The sequence below is a fragment of the Somniosus microcephalus genome, chromosome 23, assembly GCF_052327205.1.
Source record: "Somniosus microcephalus isolate GS21.2 chromosome 23, FLI_Smic_1.0, whole genome shotgun sequence".
Classification (NCBI taxonomy): domain Eukaryota; kingdom Metazoa; phylum Chordata; class Chondrichthyes; order Squaliformes; family Somniosidae; genus Somniosus; species Somniosus microcephalus.
In genome coordinates, this window is record NC_141009.1 from 54,561,329 (window position 1) to 54,579,893 (window position 18,565).

General features: G+C 48.2%; 1 protein-coding gene across 1 annotated transcript in view; it reads right to left on the reverse strand.

Annotated features, from left to right (window-relative positions):
- Nucleotides 1-18,565, reverse strand: part of pnpla7b (patatin-like phospholipase domain containing 7b) — a 320,770-nt gene that overhangs the window by 7,743 nt on the left and 294,462 nt on the right. Inside the window, exons 30-31 of the mRNA XM_085965146.1 lie at nucleotides 15,445-15,712; nucleotides 13,532-13,638 (exon numbers count right to left, since the gene is read on the reverse strand). Of these exons, the coding sequence (XP_085821272.1) occupies nucleotides 13,532-13,638; nucleotides 15,445-15,712 (375 nt within the window). The remainder of the gene's footprint in view (nucleotides 1-13,531; nucleotides 13,639-15,444; nucleotides 15,713-18,565) is intronic.

Here is an 18,565-nt window from a genome sequence, read left to right on the forward strand (position 1 = left end):
CTGTTCAGGCAGCCCATTCCTGGCGAATATGGTTCGTAAGACTGCGATAGTTTTTTCTGTGGTGGTTGAGGACATTTTTATTACCTCTGGCCACTTTGAATGTGCATCCACCGCAATTAAAAACATCGAGTCCATGAAGGGACCAGCAAAATCAATGTGCACCCTTTGCCATGGAGATGAGGGCCACTCCCATGGATGTAGAGGGGCTTGTGGTGGGGCGTTTTGGACCTTCTGGCATCCTGTACAGCTCTTGGTCATCTCTTCAATTTCTCTATCGATTCCCGGCCACCACACAAACGCTCTGGCTAAGTTCTTCATTTTTACCCCTCCCAGATGACCCTCATGAAGCTCATTGAGCACTCTATCCTTCAATTTGGGTGGAATTACTACTCTGGATCCACACATCAAGGTTCCTCTGCACACTGACAGCTGTTCTCTTCTCGGCGAGAATGCTGGCAGCAGTGGTTCGCCATGTGCTGGCCATCCCTTCACCGTTAAATCATAGACCCGGGATAGTGTCGGGGCATTTCATGTTTCCTTTTCTATGTTTGCATTCGTCACAGGGAGACATTCGACTATGGTCGAGTGGAATATCTCCATTGGATCCACTGCAAGTTCTTCTTCCACCGTCGGCAACGGTAGGCGCAACAATCCATCAGCATTCCCATGCTGTTTAGTTCCTTTGTACTCGATGTCATATTGGTGTGCCCCTAGGAAAAGGGACCAACTCTGTAGCCGTTGTGCTGTCATTATCGGTACGCCCCTCTGAGGGTTGAAAATGGAGACAAGAGGTTGATGATCAGTTAGTAGAGCAAATTTTTGACCGTGCAGGTAGTGATTGAACTTCTTCACCCCCCACACTAGGCTGAGGGCCTCTGTCAATCTGGGCGTAGTTACGCTCGGCTGAAGTTAACGAGTGTGACGCAAAAGCTATCGGCCTCTCTAAACCATCATGGAATTTATGTGACAGTACCGCCCCAATGCCGTAGGGAGACGCATCACACGCCAGTCTTATCGGTAGTGATGGGTTGTAGTGAGCCAATACTTCTCTTGAAGTGATTAAGTCCTTACTCTTCTGAAAGGCCCGCTTACAGTCATTGCTCCATTTCCATGCTACTCCCGTTCGTAGTAGGGCGTTCAGTGGGTGCAGAATTGTGGACAAATTCGGTAAAAACTTATGGTAGTAATTCACCAATCTGAGGAATGGCCTCAGTTGCGACACATTTTCAGGCGCTGGGGCCTTAACAACCGCTTCAATTTTGTCAGGGGACTTATGTAACCCCTCTTCATCAATCACATGCCACAATACGATATCTGTTTCCTAAAAAACTCGCACTTGGGGCGGTTGGCTCGTAGCCCATGTTCCCGTAGTCTAGTGAGCACCTGTTCTAGGTTGTTAAGGTGTTCACTGTCATCTTCACCTGTCACTAGGATGTCGTCCAAGTAACACTAAGTCCCCGGAATCCCTTGCAGGACTTGTTCCATCGCTCTTTGCCATATCGCCGGAGCTGATGCTACTCCGAATACCAATCGATGATACTGGTAAAGAACTTTGTGAGTGTTTATCGTGAGATACTTCCTAGAGGATTCTTCAACCTCCATCTGCAAATACGCTTGTGCTAGGTCAATTTTTGTAAAACGCTTCCCTCCAGATAGTGAGACGAAGATGTCTTCTATCCTTGGAAGAGGATATTGTACTGTGTGAAGGACTGGGTTCACCGTCACCTTGAAGTCCCCACAGATGCGAACCTTCCTTGGCTCCTCAGACTTATTGTTTAACGTTTTCTTCATGACAGGAACGATGGGTGTCGCCCACTCGCTCCAGTCTACCTTAGACAACACGCCTGCATTCTCCAGATTCTCCAGCTCTGCCTCGACGGCTGGGCGACTTGCATATGGTACCGGTCTTGCTTTGAAAAACTTGGGAATTGCATTCTCTTCTATTTTTATCGAGGCGGTTACGCCTTTAAGAGTGCCCAGTTCTTGTTGAAATACCTCTTTGGCGTTAGCTAAGATTGTTGACAATCGTCCAGGAGTGACGTCTTCATCTTTTTTACCATCCACCGTCATTGCATGAATGGAGTGCCAATCTAAGCTTATCTTTCTGATTCATTCATGTCCCAATAACGGTGGTCCACCATCTTGCAGTATGTAGAGATACAATTTCCGTATTTTCTTGCCGTTGTATTCGACAGGCACCCTTATTTTTCCTCTGGGGTATACTTTTTGCCCCGTATACGTCGTCAAGACAATGGATGTCTCTCTCAAGGGTATGTGTGAGAATAGCCGCTCGGAGTCTCGTCGATTCATGACGGTTAGTGCTGATCCTGTATCCAATTCCATTTTAACTTGGGACCCTGCTATCGTGAGGGTGACCCAAATGGTTCGGTGATCCTCTTTTGCGATTACATTGTGAAGTTTGAGACAGCTTAGTCTCTTGTTCCCGGATTCACTATTGCTCATCTGGTCTTTGGAACTACTGTCCGTCATCTTTTGTACTTTCTTGTACGGTTCCTTAGTAGCCTTTTTGTTGTCGTTGGTCTTCTTCCCAGACCTGCAAACTCGTGCAATGTGTCCCATCTTTCCGCATTGCCTGCATATTTTGTCCTTGGACCAGCAGTCCTTCTGGTCATGGTTAGTTCTGCCGCAGCGATAACATTTTGCAAATCCCCGTGTCATTTCATGGGTGCCGTATTCCTGTGGCTTTTGTTGTATTTCCGCAGCTCCCCTGGCTGCTGCTTCGTACGATACTGCCACGCTGAAAGCCTTATCTAGCGTCAGCTCTTTCTCTGAGAGTAACTTCTTCTGTGTTCCTTCACTCAGGAGTCCACAGACAAATTTGTCCCGTAGGGTATCTGCCAGTCCTGCTCCGAACTGGCAGTGCTTTGATAGCTTGCGTAGTTCCGTAAGGTACTCAGCATTGCTCTCATCTTAATGCTGAGTTCTCCTGTGGAATTTAAATCTTTCTGCTATCAGCAGCGGTGCAGGGTTTAGGTGTTCCTGTAGGATAGCAACAATTTCGTTAAAACTCTTCGCCTTCGGTTTGGCTGGAGTAATCAGGTCCCGCAATAGGCCGTACGTTCTAGCGCCCATTAAGTTTGGCAATACCGATGCCTTTTTCTCATCGGCTATTTCGTTTGCCTCGCAATATACCTCGACTCTTTCCACATACGTGGTCCAGTCCTCTATTGCATTATCAAAGGCAGTGATACAGCCAGTCTTCGACATCTTGAAAATCTAAAATGGCGCCTCCCACGCTTTGCCTTCTTCCCCGATTTAACAAAATGGCGCCTCCCGCGCTTTGCCTTCTTCCCCGCTGATTAAGATGGCGCCTCCCGCGCTTTGCCTTCTTCCCCGTTGGATTAAGATAGCGCCTCCCGCGCTTTGCCTTCTTCCCCGCTGTTGCTAGTGCTGCTTTCCGCGGTTTCCATTGCAACCTGCAGCTCCTCGCGGTTTTCTGCGCGTTTAATATTTTAAATATTTTTTTATTTTATTATTTTCCCGTCGTGGAACAACCCTGTGGGACTCTTGCCTCCCTCTTCTCGGGTCCGTACGCTGCCCGGCTTCGTAGCACCGGCCGCGCCCTGTGTGCTCCACTCTCTCTCTCTCTCTCTCTCCTCTTCCCAACAACGCTGCTCGGCCCCGTTGCAAGCCACCCGCTCGAGTTCTCGACCGCCGCAGCCCAGGAAGGATCAGTGTACTACCTGCCACCAGCCCGATTAGCTGAAGCACCGTCGACAGGAACCAGGCCCCGCTCTCGACAGCTTCTCCTGTAATCTTCAACTCCGCTAACTCAGGGGCGGATGCCCACGGTCGACGCCCGTTTCTACTGCTTCTTTCTTCCTTCTGGCCTCGACCTCTGCTCACTTCGCTTCAGGAATGGATCCCATGAGGTGGTGCAGACTGTAGCTAAGTTCGTATCTGCTCGTCGCCAATATTATGTCCGTGTATAATTTGAGACACGGACAGCAGGAGTTGATTATAACAAGTCTTTACTGAATGGAGACAATCAGGAAACTGAAACTACAGAAGATTGCTAGCGCCTTTTATACAGGGGTGGTCACTGCCGGTACTGCAGTCTGAGACCAGTTATTCCCTTAAAGGTACATACACAACAAGTTTTAAGGAGGCTTTGGGAAGAGATGTGGCGGGGCAGAGGTGTTTAGGGAGCATCCTGCATTGCAGATCTCGAGAGATATAATGATAAATAACTCAGCATGTCGTGGATCTTATGCGAGATATAACTAGAACAGGTACAAAGTGAGACAGAAAACAGGACAATGTGGAGTGGGGAAGGAGAGAAAGAAAGACTTGCATTTATATAGCATCTTTCACAACCACCGGACATCTCAAAGCGCTTTACAGCCAATTAAGTACTTTTGAAGTGGAGTCACTGTTGTAATGTGGGAAACGCGGCAGCCAATTTGTGCACAGCAAGCTCCCACAAACAGCAATGTGATAATGACCACATAATCTGTTTTTGTTATGTTGACTGAGGGATAAATATTGGCCAGAACACCGGGGATAACTCCCCTGCTCTTCTTTGAAATAGTGCCATGGGATCTTTTACGCCCACCTGAGAGAGCAGACGGGACCTTGGTTTAACGTCTCATCCGAAAGACGGCCCCTCTGACATTGCAGCACTCCCCCAGCACTGCACTGGAGTATCAGCCTAGCTTTTGTGCTCAAGTCTCTGGAGTGGGACTTGAACCCACAACCTTCTGACTCAGAGGTGAGTGTGCTGCCCACTGAGCAACAGCTGACACTGAGCCAGAGTGGAAGAATACAAGAGAGGGATACTGGGAGAGTGCAGAAATGTCAGTGTAGTCCTCGGGTGGTTAATGGAAGCATTGATGGGCTAAGTGAAACACAGAGGTGGAGGAGTCCCAGGGTAGGACACCGACTCCCAAGGCAATAAAACCATATAAGAGGGGTCGCAGAACATAAAAGAGCCAAAAGGCAACTGTTTGATCATCTAAATATCAGCAAATAAATAAAAGACGCATTGAAAGAAGAACTTGGATTTATATCGCACCCTATCATGTCATGCAGGACGGCCCAAGGGGCTTCACAGACAAAGAATTACTTTTGAAATGCAGTCACTGTTGTTATGTAGATACACACCGCAGGGAATTGCATGCAACAAGGTCCCACAAACAGCAATAATAAAAACAGAAAATGCTGGAAATACTCAGCAGGTTCAGGCAACATCTGTGCAGAGGGAAAGAGAGTTAACGTTTCAGGTCGATGACCCTTCGCCAGAACTGGAAAAAGTTAGAGATGGAACAAGTTTTAAGCAGGTGCAGAGGCGGGGAAAGTGGGGAGGGGGGAAGGACCAAAGGGAAGGTCTGTGACAGGGTGGAAGGCAGGAGAGATTAAATGACAAAGGGATGTTGGTGCAAGGCGAAAGGGGATGGTAATGGGGCAAGTAAAGAAACAAAAGCTGGGCCTGGAGGAGCTGTAAATGGTAACAGTGGAATCATTACCAGCACCTGCAGTCCGAAAAAATGGGGGCAGTGATTAAGATTTGAAATTGTTGAACTCGATGTTGAGTCCAGAAGGCTGTAAAGTGCCGAATCGAAAGGAGAGGCGCTGTTCCTCGAGCTTCCGTTGAACTTCATTAGAGCAATGTAGGAGGCCAAGGACAGAGAGGTCAGCGTGGGAGTGGAGCAGAGAATTAAAATAATAAGCGACCGGAAGCTCAGTCACACTTGCAGACTGAATGGAAGTGTTGAGCAAAGCAATCGCCCAATCTGCGTTTGGTCTCCCCAGAAGAGACCGCATTATGAGCAGCGAATACAGTATACTGTGGCAGAGCCACCAAGGGGACTCTGATCTTATGTACATAATTATCTTTAACTAATTGTTAGCTACAGAATGAATCTGTATCTCTGTTCATATTATCGCATGTACATAGCGCGGTCCCTTTAAGACTGAGACCCAACGCGATGACGTCATCACGTTGGTCACGTGATCCTCCAGCGGCGGGAAAACGCGATGATGTCATGACGTCCGACCAGGGAGGGGCTCTAGTCAGTCCTCGTGGAGCTAGCAACCAGTACAGACCTGTTATCCAGCTTTCCATTGTTTTAGTGTTAAACTCTGTTTATTAGTATTATTAAACATCGTTTGTTTAATAGACTGACTTGATCTCAGTCCTTTAGTTAGGAATCTAGCCGTTCCTACAATACTAAATTGAAAGAAGTACATGTAAATTGCTGTTTCACCTAGAAGGAATGTTTGAGGCCCTGGACGGTGAGAAGGGAGGAGGTAAAAGGGCAGGTGTTGCATCTACTGCGCTTGCAAGGGAAGGTGAGGGGGTATTGGGGGGGGATTGAAGAGTGGACCAGGGTGTCGTGGAGGGAATGGTCATTTCAGAATGCTGAAAGGGGGTGGGAGATGTGTTTGGTGGTGGGATCACGCTGGAGGTGGCGGAAAATGATCCATTGAATGTGGAGGCTGGTGGGGTGGAAGGCAAAGACAAGGAGAACCCAATTGTGGTTCTGGGAGGGAGAGGAAGGGGAGAGAGTAGAAGTGCGGGAAATGGGATGGACACAGTCGAGGGCCCTGTCAACCAAGGTGAAGGGGAATTCCCTCGGTTGAGGAAAAAGACATATCGGAAGCAGTGGTATGGAAGGTGGCATCGTCAGAACAGATGCGAAGGGGACAGAGAAACTGGGAGAATGGAATAGAGTCCTTATAGGAAGCGGGGTGGGAGGAAGAGTAATCAAGGTAGCTGTGGGAGTCAGTGGGCTTATAGTAGACATTGGTTGACAGCCTAGCCCCAGAAACGGAGATAGAGAAGTTGAGAAAGGGAAAGGAAGAGTCGGAGATGAACCATATGAAGGCGAAGGAAGGGTAGAAATTGGAAGCAAAGTTGATGAGATTTTCAAGTTCAGGACGAGAGCAGGAAACATTACCGATATAGTCATCAATGTATTGGAAAATATTGCTGCTGCTGGAAATCTGAAATAAAAAACAAAAATGCTGGACGTCCAATCCCTCTGCACCTCCATCCCCCACCATGACAGCCTGCGGGCCCTCCAATGTAAGAACAAGTTCAGCCAGGCGGAGGAGGGCGGTGGTGGATGGGAACAGGTTGAGCTTCCGTTCAAGGAAGAAACGGAGTGCCCTAAGGCCGTCTTGGCGTGGGATGGAGGTGCAGAGGGATTGGGCGCCCAGCAATTTCAGTTTTTTATTCCAGCAGCCGCTGTGTTTTGCTTTTGCCTACAAACAACAAATTGTGTGAATGACCAGTTGCTCGGTTTTTGGTGGTGTTGGTTGAGGGAGGAATGTTAGCCAGGTCACTTCTCTGCTCAGAACATAGGGAAAGGAGCAGGCCATTCAGCCCCTCGAGCCTGTTCTGCCCCTCGAGCCTGCTCTGCCATTCAGCCCCTCGAGCCTGTTCTGCCCCTCGAGCCTGTTCTGCCCCTCGAGCCTGCTCTGCCCTTCAGCCTGTTCTGCCCTTCAGCCCCTCGAGCCTGTTCTGCCCCTCGAGCCTGTTCTGCCCCTCGAGCCTGTTCTGCCTTTCAGCCTGTTCTGCCATTCAGCCCCTCGAGCCTGCTCTGCCATTCAGCCCCTCGAGCCTGTTCTGCCCTTCAGCCCCTCGAGCCTGTTCTGCCATTCAGCCCCTCGAGCCTGTTCTGCCATTCAGCCCCTCGAGCCTGTTCTGCCATTCAGCCCCTCGAGCCTGTTCTGCCATTCAATTAGGTCATGGCTAATCTGTATCTCAGTTCCACTTACCCACCGTAGCTTCATATCACTTCACAGAATCTTACAGCGCAGGAGGTTGCCATTCGAACCAGTGTGTCTGTGCTGGCTCTTTGAAAGAGCTCTCCAATTAGTCCCACTCCCCTGCTCTTTCCTCAGAGCCCTGCAAATTTAACCCTTTCAAGTATTCATCCAGTTCCCTTTTGAAAGTTATGATTGAATCTGTTTCCACAACCCTTTCAGGTCGTGCGTTCTAGATCATAACGACTTGCTGTGTCAAAAAATTTCTCCGTCTGGATTTTTTGCCAATTACCTTAAATCTGTGTCCTCTGGTTACTGACCCTCCAGCCAGTAGAAACAGTTTTTCCTTGTCTATTCTATGAAAACCCCCCATGATTTTGAATGCCTCTATCAAATCTCCCCTTAACCTTGTCTGCTCTAAGGAGAACAACCCCAGTTTCTCTAGTCTCTCCACATTACTAAAGTCCCGCATCCCTGGTACCATTCTGGTAAATCTCCTCTGCACCCTCTCCAAGACCTTGACATCATTCTTAAGTTGTGGTGCCCAGAATTGGACACAATACTCCAGCTGAGGCCTAACCAGTGTTTTATAAAGGTTGACAATAACTTCCTGGCTTTCGTTATCTATGGCTCTATTTATAAAGCTAAGGACCCTGTATGCTTTTTTAACAGCCTCCTCAACTTGTCCTGCCGCTTTCAAAGATTTGTATACGCACACCCCCTCTGTTCTTGCACTCCCTTTAAAATTTTACCATTTAATTTATATTGCCTTTCCTCATGTTTCCTTCCAAAATGCATCACTTCACACTTCTCTGTGTTAAATTTCATCTGCCACGTATCTGCCCATTTCACCAGTCTGTCTATATCCTCCTGAAGTCTGCTACTATCCTCTCCTCACCGTTTCCTACATTTCCAAGCTTTGTCTCATCTGCAAACTTTGAAATTATGCCCTGTAAACCCAAGTCCAGGTCATTAATATATGTTAAAAAGAGCAGTGGTCCGAAAACCGACCCCTAGGGGACACCACTGCATACTTCGCTCTAGTCTGATAAACAACCGTTCACCACTACTCTCTGCTGCCTCTCTCTTAGCCGATTTCATATCCATGCAGCCACTGCCCCTTCAATCCCATGGGCTTCAATGATTTGATATCCTTACCCAACAAAAATCTATCGAGCTCAGTCCTGACAGCTCCAATTGTCCCAGCATCCACAGCCTCTTTGATACACTTTTATTGCCTTGGGAGTCAGTATCCTACACTGGGACTCCATCTTCTCTTTATTTTGCTTAGCCCATCAATACTTCCTTTAACCATCCGAGGAACTACACTGACATTTCTGTACTCTCAACAACAACTTGTATTTATATAGAGCCTTTGATGTACTAAAACATTGCAGGACGCTTCGAGGGGGCGTTATCAAACAAAATTTGACACCAAGCCACGTAAGAGGATATTAGGACAGGTGGCCAATAGCTTGGTCAAAGAAGTAGGTTTTAAGGAGCATCTTAAAAGGAGGAAAGAGAGGTAGAGGGGCAGAGGGGTTTAGGGAGGGAATTCCAGAGCTTAGGGCCTTGGCAGCTGAAGGCACAGCCGTCAATGGTGGAGCGATGAAAACCGGGCATGCGCAGGAGGCCAGAATTGGAAGGAGCGCAGCAATCTCGGAGAGTTGTAGGGCTGGAGGATCCCAGCATTCCTCTCTTGTTTTCACACAGACACAGAAACCCCACAGTGCAGATAGAGGCCATTTCGGCCCATCGAGTCTGCACCGACACATATCCCACCCGATCCCCGTAACCCCTACACCAACACATATCCCACTCTATCCCCGTAACCCCACGTATTTAATCCCCCTAACACTAAGGGTCAATTTATCATAGCCAATCAACCTACCCCGCACATCATCTCCGCTCGCCCATCTGCTCTGAACAGTACGGTACATCCACTTGAATCACTGGAAGAGAGAGACGGGTTTAACATCTTAGCTGAAAGACATCGTATCCCTCAGTGCTGCACTGAAGTGTCATAGAGTCATAGAGTTTTACAGCACAGAAAGAGGCCCTTCGGCCCATCGTGTCTGCGCCGCCCATCCATCCCTGTCCAGTCTAATCCCATTTTCCAGCATTTGGTCCATAGCCTTGTATGCAATGGCATTTCAAGTGCTCATCCAAATGCTTCTTGAATGTTGTGAGGGTTCCTGCCTCCACCACCCTTTCAGGCATTGAGTTCCACATTCCAACCACCCTCTGGGTGAAAAAGTTCCTCCTCAAATCCCCTCTAAATCTCCTGCCCCTTACCCTGAATCTATGCCCCCTTGTTATGGACCCCCCCACTAAGGGGAAAAGTTCCTCTTTATCTACCCTATCTATGCCCCTCATTATTTTGTACACCTCAATCAGGTCCCCCCTCAGCCTTCTCTACTCCAAGGAAAACAACTCCAGCCTGTCCAGCCTCTCTTCATAGCTGAGGCACTCCATCCCAGGTAACATCCTGGTGAATCTTCTCTGCACCCTCTCCAAAGCAATCACATCCTTCCTATAGTGAGGCGACCAGAACTGCACACAGTACTCCAGCTGTGGCCTCACCAGCGTTTTGTACAGCTCCATCATAACCTCCCTGCTCTTATATTCTATGCCTCGGCTAATGAAGGCAAGTATCCCATATGCCTTTTTAACCACCTTATCTACCTGCTCCGCTGCCTTCAGGGATCTATGTACATGTACACCAAGGTCCCTCTGACCCTCTGTACTTCCTAGGGTCCTACCACTCATTGTGTATTCCCTTGCCTTATTTGTCCGTCCAAAATGCATCACCTCGCACTTTTCAGGGTTAAATTCCATTTGCCACTTTTCCGCCCATCTGACCAACCCGTTTATATCGTCCTGTAGCCGGAGGCTTTCCTCCTCGCAATTTACCACCCCACCAATTTTCGTGTCATCTGCGAACTTACTGATCATACCTTTTACATTTTCATCCAAATCATTTATGTAGATCACAAACAATAAGGGACCCAGCACCGATCCCTGAGGTACCCCACTGGACACAGGCTTCCAGTCACAAAAGCAACCTTCGACCATCACCCTCTGCCTCCTGCCACTCAGCCAGTTTAGGATCCAACGCGCCAAGGCACCCTGGATCCCATGGGCTCTTACCTTCTTGACCAGTCTCCTATGCGGGACTTTGTCAAAAGCTTTACTGAAGTCCATGTACACCACATCCACAGCATTTCCCTCATCCACCCCACTAGTCACCCCCTCGAAAAATTCGATCAGATTTGTTAGACATGATTTACCCTTAACAAAGCCATGCTGACTATCCCCGATTAATCCTTGCCTCTCCAAGTGGAGATTAATTTTGTCCCTCAGAATTTTTTCCAATAATTTCCCCACCACAGATGTTAGACTCACTGGCCTGTAATTCCCTGGTTTATCCCTGCTACCCTTCTTGAATAATGGTACTACGTTAGCTGTTCTCCAGTCCTCTGGTACATCCCCTGTGGCCAGAGAGGTTCTGAAAATTAGTGTCAGAGCCCCTGCAATCTCCTCCCTTGCCTCCCACAGCAGCCTGGGATACATCTCGTCCGGGCCTGGGGATTTATCCACTTTTTGGCCCGCTAAAACCGCTAGCACCTCCTCCCTCTCGATGCTAATATGTTCAAGTATGTCACAGTCCCCTTGCCCGATTTCTATGTCTGCATCGTCTTTCTCCATAGTGAACACAGATGCAAAAAATTCATTTAAAACCCCGCCTACATCCTCTGGCTCTACACACAGATTGCCACTTTGGTCCCTAATGGGCCCTACCCTTTCCCTGGTTATCCTCTTGCCCTTAATATACTTATAAAACATCTTAGGATTTTCCTTTATTTTGCTCGCCAGTGTTATTTCATGGCCCCTCCTCGCCCTCCTAATTTCTTTTTTAAGTATGCCCCTGCACTTTTTATACTCCTCTAGGGCTTCTTCTGTCTTTAGTCTTTTGTAACTGCCAAAAGCCCCCCTCTTATTTCTAATGCATTTTTGTATATCCCTTGTCATCCAAGGTTCCCTTTGCTTGTTGGTCCCACCCTTGACCTTTACAGGAACATGTTGGCGTTGTACTCTCTCTATTTCCCTTCTGAAAGTCTCCCACTGTTTTGATGTGGATTTTCCTATAAGCAGCTGCTCCCAGTCCACTTTGGCCAGATCCTGCCTTATCATATTAAAATCGGCCTTCCCCCAATTTAGAACCCTTATTTCCGGGCCGTCTTTGTCTTTTTCCATGACCACCTTAAATCTCACCGAATTATGGTCACTGTCGCCAAAATGCTCTCCTACTGACACTTCCACCACTTGCCCGGCTACATTCCCTAGAATTAGGTCCAGTACCGCCCCCTCTCTTGTAGGACTTTCTACATGTTGGCTCAAAAAGCTCTCCTGGATGCACTTTAAGAATTCTGCACCCTCTAAGCCTTTCACACTCTGACTGTCCCAATTTATATTGGGGAAGTTGAAACCCCCACTATTATTACCCTATTATTTTCGCACTTCTCGGAGATTTGCCTACATATCTGTTCCTCTATCTCCCCCTGACTGTTTGGGGGCCTATAGTACACTCCCAGCAAAGTGCTTGCCCCCCTTTTGTTTTTAAGTTCTACCCATATGGCCTCATTAGAGGAACCCGCTAATATATCATCCCTCCTTACAGCAGTAATTGACTCCTTAATTAATATTGCAACACCCCCTCCCCTTTTACATCCCCCTCTGTCTCGCCTGAAGATTCTATACCCCGGAATATTGAGCTGCCAGTCCTGACCCTCCCTCAACCATGTCTCCGTGATAGCAACAATATCGTACTCCCATGTGTTCAACAACAACTTCAGTTCATCCACCTTATTTGCAAGACTCCTTGCATAGATTACGTGTCCAAATGCTGGAGGTGGGTTTGAACCCATAGCCAGCTGACTCAGAGGCAAGCGTCCTACCAGCTGATCCAAGCCAACACTTGAAAGTAAAGATCACTGAGAGTTTGTCTGACTGCTTTGCGCACCAGAGATACTTTAAGTCTATTATGTCTCTGTCAAGCTGAACAGGCTTTTGAGAGCTTCGACGATTAATTACCTGTCATGCTCTATCGTTTCTTTCATTTTGCAAGAGACAGTTTTAGTTCAGGCAGCCTACTCTTAAATAATATATCGATTTAGGTATTTTCTTCTTAAAAGGGGCCTCTCCACCCATTAAGTGACAGATCATTTCACTAGATTTCTAGACAGAAATGTACAGCAACATTGTGTTTGAGGATTCGATGGGGGTAGATACGGAGCAACTATTTCCTCTGGTGGGGGAATTAAGAACAAGGGGGTGTAATCTTAAAATTAGAGCTTGGCTGTTCAGGAGGGAAATCAGGAAGCACTTGTTCACATGAAGGGTAGTATAGAAACCTGGAACTTTCTTCCCCCAAAGGCTGTGCATGCTGGGGACAGTTGGATCTTTCAAGATCGAGATAGAGAGATTCTTGTTAGGTAAGGGTATCAAGGGATATTAAAAGGGCGAGCTGTCAGCCTGCATTCCGAGTGAATTATTTCCTGCAGTTGTTTTGAACAGGGAGTGCTGCTGTTTGTGCAGCGACTGTAAATAGAAAGAGCGACAACAACAGAAACCAACGATAAATAAATGAAAGATACACAGCGGGTTTGACAGTGTCTTCGGGAGAGAGGCGTCTTTTGATGGGCCAGGTGCGCCCGCCTTCCTCATTCAGACGCTGATGGGACCTGCTGTGCGTTTCCAGCACTCTCAGTCTCTCACCAATATTATCTACCCCTCTTACACTGTTAGAGGTTTCGTCTTCATTCTGCTCACTGGGGGCGCCATCATAGTCGTCCCTCTCGGTGTCCAAAGCATCCTCCTCATAGTCGGTCTGGTAGTCGGACTCATCTGCGGAATAGACAGCAGATGCCACGTTAAGATAGAGCACTGGCAGTGGACAGTCAGCCCCAATATCTGGAGCGATCACCCTTTCCACATACCGGCTGTAATCCCCGAAGCCAATTACTGTAACAGGGGTGAAAGTGCCGCGCTCATGACTTTTACATCAACTGCCAAAGTTGTGACTCATACTGCTGGGTAAATCACACATTGGCCTCGACGGCAAGTGCCAGACCCCAGATTTGCTGGATAGTTTTAAAAGAAATATAAAACATTGTTTTAGTGACCAAAGAAACCTCTCATTTTTTGGGGGGGGCAATTTCCTCTCCTCTGCTGCTAAAGGCACCGACCGGCCCTTGCTAGCTTCGGTTTCCGTGGATACTGACAGCTCTCTAGTACCTCTCCTAAGTTGCCAAGTCACCAAGCATTGACAGGCTATTTGACAACGGGAGTCATCGCAGCTGAGCCTGATGTTTAGACGTGTTTCGATTGGTGGAGTGTGGGATTCAAAATCTGTCTGTGTATTTACTGCTTACTGGAGGGCAATCAGCATACGTTGAACTGTGCACTGGCTAGGAGTCAACACCAGGAGAGGTGCCAGAAGGCAATCAGTGCCTGTGAGCTCTGCCCCGACTTCAGGAGGGGAGAAAAGTTAGCGAGAAGACAAAACTGTGGTAAAGTGGACTACATGTGGTGACCCAGTGTCCGATCAACTGCTCTATGGGGTAGCCCCACTTCTAACTGGAAGCCCTCAGCATTATCTCAGCAGACATCAAAGGAAAGATCCCAGGTCTGTTGGCTAACCTGAATCGAGCCTGGGTGGCAATATGGGCACTCTCCTCAGCACCCCGGTTAGAGAATGAGTGCAACGCCGAGGGCATTTTCAGGTACAATACCCTCCGTGGTTAGACTGCCGGTGCTCTCGGTCTAGGCTCACACATGGACAGCTGCTGGAGTGAGACACCCAAGAGCTGTTTAGGTCTGGAACTCGGCCTCACCGTCAGCCACAGGTTTCAGGGAGGAAGGGCAGAAAACCAAAATGGAAAAGAAATCTGTGATGTATTCCACCATTAATATAACCAGCACCAGTATTTCACAGGGCTTTCATATGGCAGAGGGCGAGGTAGAGGGGGCAGAGGGCGAGGTAGAGGGGGCAGAGGGCGAGGTAGAGGGGGCAGAGGGCGAGGTAGAGGGGGCAGAGGGCGAGGAAGCAGAGGGCGAGGAAGAGGGGGCAGAGGGCGAGGGTGAGAAAGAGGAACAAGATGGAGTGAGAGAAAAAGAACGTGCACGAGAAAAAATGTGCAAGACAATCTGTGCGAGAGACAGATCGAGAGAGGAGGAGAAAGAAAGAGCACACGTGTGCTAGAGAACACGAGAGCGTACACAGAGAGGGACACAGACAGAAAAAGAGTGCATGTGCACAAGAAAGAGAACCAAAGAGCCTAAGTGGGAGTGAACTCGAACGTGCATAGATTGACATTAAAACTGGGAAACAAATCATCTGTTGAAACATTCATTAGGATAAGAAATGTCATTTGTTTTTTAAAATTAAAAGTCTCCTCAGTTCAGCGAATCATGTCCTGCTACGTAGAAAACTCCGGGAAAGGGTGGAGTCAGGGGTAAGACCATCAAACAATCAGCAATGGGGTGGCTGGTGGTAATCTCACCTACGCCGGGAGATGGTGTTAATCGGGATAGGAGATGAAGTTAATTAAATGAGATAGTATATAGGGAAGGACTGCACTGTATCGTACTAAGCTTTCAGGTGTTAGCACACTGTGTGAAGCAGTCTGCACACGGGAGCCCATTACTCACCGTCCACAACCAGTATTGTTGCAGGTTCGATTCTGGACACGATTTCAGCCAGGTCGGTGAAGGAGGCGTTCGGACATGTAACCTGTTGAAAGCAAACACTGACATTATACAGGGCCGGAGAGAAAGATTGTTTTCTAAAATGTCTTTTATATTCGTGTTGACAGACCAGCAATAACAGAAACAGAAGATTCTGCAAAAACACAGAAAGCCAGACAGTACCCGAGAAAACCCTCATCAGAACAGTCAAACACAAATTGTTAACCTCTCTCTTTCAGGTGCTGACTGACTTGTGCAGCGCACTGCCAGCGTTTCATTCTGAATTCTCAGCAATCATATGTTTTTCTTTTTTCGCTCATGTCAACAACAAGTCTCACAATTCTTAACAAATGTAATTTATACAATGCCTTTAACATAGTAAAACACCCCAAGGTACTTCATAGGCGTTCTCAGACAAAATGTTGACACCGAGCCACTTGAGACATTAGGACAGGCAAGCAAAAGCTTGGTCAAAGAGGTAGGTTATAAAGAGCATCTTAAAAGGAGAGCGAGGTAGAAAGGCGGAGAGGTTTAGGGAGGGAATTCCAGAGCTTAGGGCCTCGGCAGCTGAAGGCACGGCCACCAATGGTGGGGCGATGAAAATCGGGGATGCTCAAGAATTGGACTCCTGCACCCCCCCCCCCCACCACCCACACACAGACGAAGCGCATACAGCAGGAATTAGCTGTGCTTATACCACCTCCCCAATGGCCCAATGTGTAAAGGTAACACTTGATGCAAAACTAAGGCATAGAGACCAGACAGTCCCAGGTTCCACTGCTAGTTGTGCCGGGTTCGCGGATCTCCGCCTAGGCAGCAGGTGGATGCTACATAAAGCCACAGTCTCCTTGGGTTAGCGATTGAGGTAAAATACAAAAGAGCCAGGGTTCCTGATCCTGATCACGCTCCCGCTCCATTGAAAGCGTGCGCGTGCGGGGTAGGGACAGGTTTGGGCTCAACTATGATGCCTCCCACGCTAAAAACAGTCTGCAGTTACCCACACTCTGGCTTGAGTGAAGCACTGGAGACTATGCCAGGAACAGTCAGTGCATTCGAGAGGGGGAGAACATTGGAAGGAAAATTACAAGTTAACACCGGCTGCGATAAAGGTGCAAATCTGTGTTAATAAACAGCCTGCGGCTTAGAGTAAGGCGGCTGCACGTTTCCCAACAGGGAAATGAGGGTAACAGGAGGTGCAGGTCGTGAGATGCAGAAACAGCAGTTTTGACATCCTCCTGTAGTGGAAGTTGTACTGATGTTCCGCGATATTCGATGTGAAGGAGAGGAACCTCTCCAGGGTACTGCTGGCTCAGCAACATTAGAAATGTTGCTGGACTTATGATAGATTAGCAAATCCCAGGAGATACCTATAGTTTACAATGGCGCCCAGACATCACCAACTTTTTCCAAGGGCCTTGCTTCTCCTTAAGGGATCAAGTACAAAGCTGCTGACCTGGGCTCCTAGAGTTGTCACTAGCATGAGAAATGGGAGAGCAGAAATCCGCCAATAATGTTGGTCTCAAGACCATCTTGGGACGCTGACTTTGGGATAACGAACAATGTGTATTCGAGAAGATCCAGCATGGAGAGCTACTTATCGCGCACACCACAAACACACAAGTAAGGATGTCAGCCCTACGGTTCTTGATCCTGAGCCCAACCGAAGGGGAGTATTCCAAACTGAGTGACTGGGAACTCTCCAGTGGCTGAGATCACAACCCAAGTAAACTGGGCCCCTCCCTGAGGTGTTATATTGGTTGTAACCATAACTTCAGAGATTAAGAAAGACTTGCATTTCTATAGCACCTTTCACGACCACCGGACGTCTCAAAGCGCTTTACAGCCAATGAAGTACTTTTGAAGTGTAGTCACTGTTGTAATGTGGGAAACGCAGCAGCCAATTTGCGCACAGCAAGCTCCCACAAACAGCAAATGTGATAATGACCAGATAATGTTTTTTGTTATGTCGATTGAGGGATGAATATTGGCCAGAACACCGGGGATAACTCCCCTGCTCTTCTTCGAAATAGTGCCGTGGGATCTTTTACGTCCACTTGAGTTTAACGTCTCATCCGAAAGACGGCACCTCTGACAGTGCAGCACTCCCTCAGCACTGTACTGGAGCATCAGCCTAGATTTATGTGCTCAAGTCCCTGGAGTGGCACTTGACCCCGTGTGTTACCCACTGAGCCACAGCTGACACCTTGGTTACAACCAAAGGTTCAGGACCAGCTGAACTGCTGTGTAGCAGCCCTGGGAGGGACTGGATCAGCCGTCGCCACTGATACCGGTAAACACACAGGCCCTGCATTCCGAGGGACAGGCTCACCGCTCACAAACACCCGGGGATCGGGCAGCAGGCTCAGTGCTGCACTGGGTTGCCAACCCTCCTGGATTGCCCTGGAGTCTCCAGGAATCAAAGATGAATTATCTGGAAACGGCTGCAAGCACTCTGGGAGAAATCTCATAGGGGCATTATAAAAAAAAAAAAAAAAAATCCTGTGTATTTTTTCCACATTCTTTGAACACTTTTGTTTATTAGGAATAGAAATATTGGAAATGGGATTCAAAAAAAAAGGTTGTTTGACCGGGCGGGGCTGCTGGAGGCGGGAGGTCATGTGATGAAACCTCCAGGGATGTGTCCAACCAGAGTTGGCGACCCTAGTGCTGTGAAAGGCCAGCTTTCATAGGTGGACTTCCACAATGTCAGAATTAAACTGAAGCTCTGTACAAACTAGCTATGTATTGCAGCTAAAGCCGGGACTGGGGGGGTGGGGGGGGGGGGGGAAGAGGGGGAGAAGAGAACTGGGTATACAGGTTGAACCCAGGTAATCTGGCACCCAACGGTCCGGCACCTTCAGTGGTCCGGCACAAATTGAAACCGGCGGTCTTTAGTTTGCGGAGCAGCCGCTCGGCGGCGCCACCGTTTCCCGCGATATAAACAAACATAATATTGTACCTAATATTGTTATTTTAGGTGTTATTTACCTAACCTTCAGTGGTTCGGAATTTTCAATGGTCCAGCATCGGCCTTGTCCCGAGGGTGCCGGATTACCGGGGTCCAACCTGTATTCTGTTGAGGGGC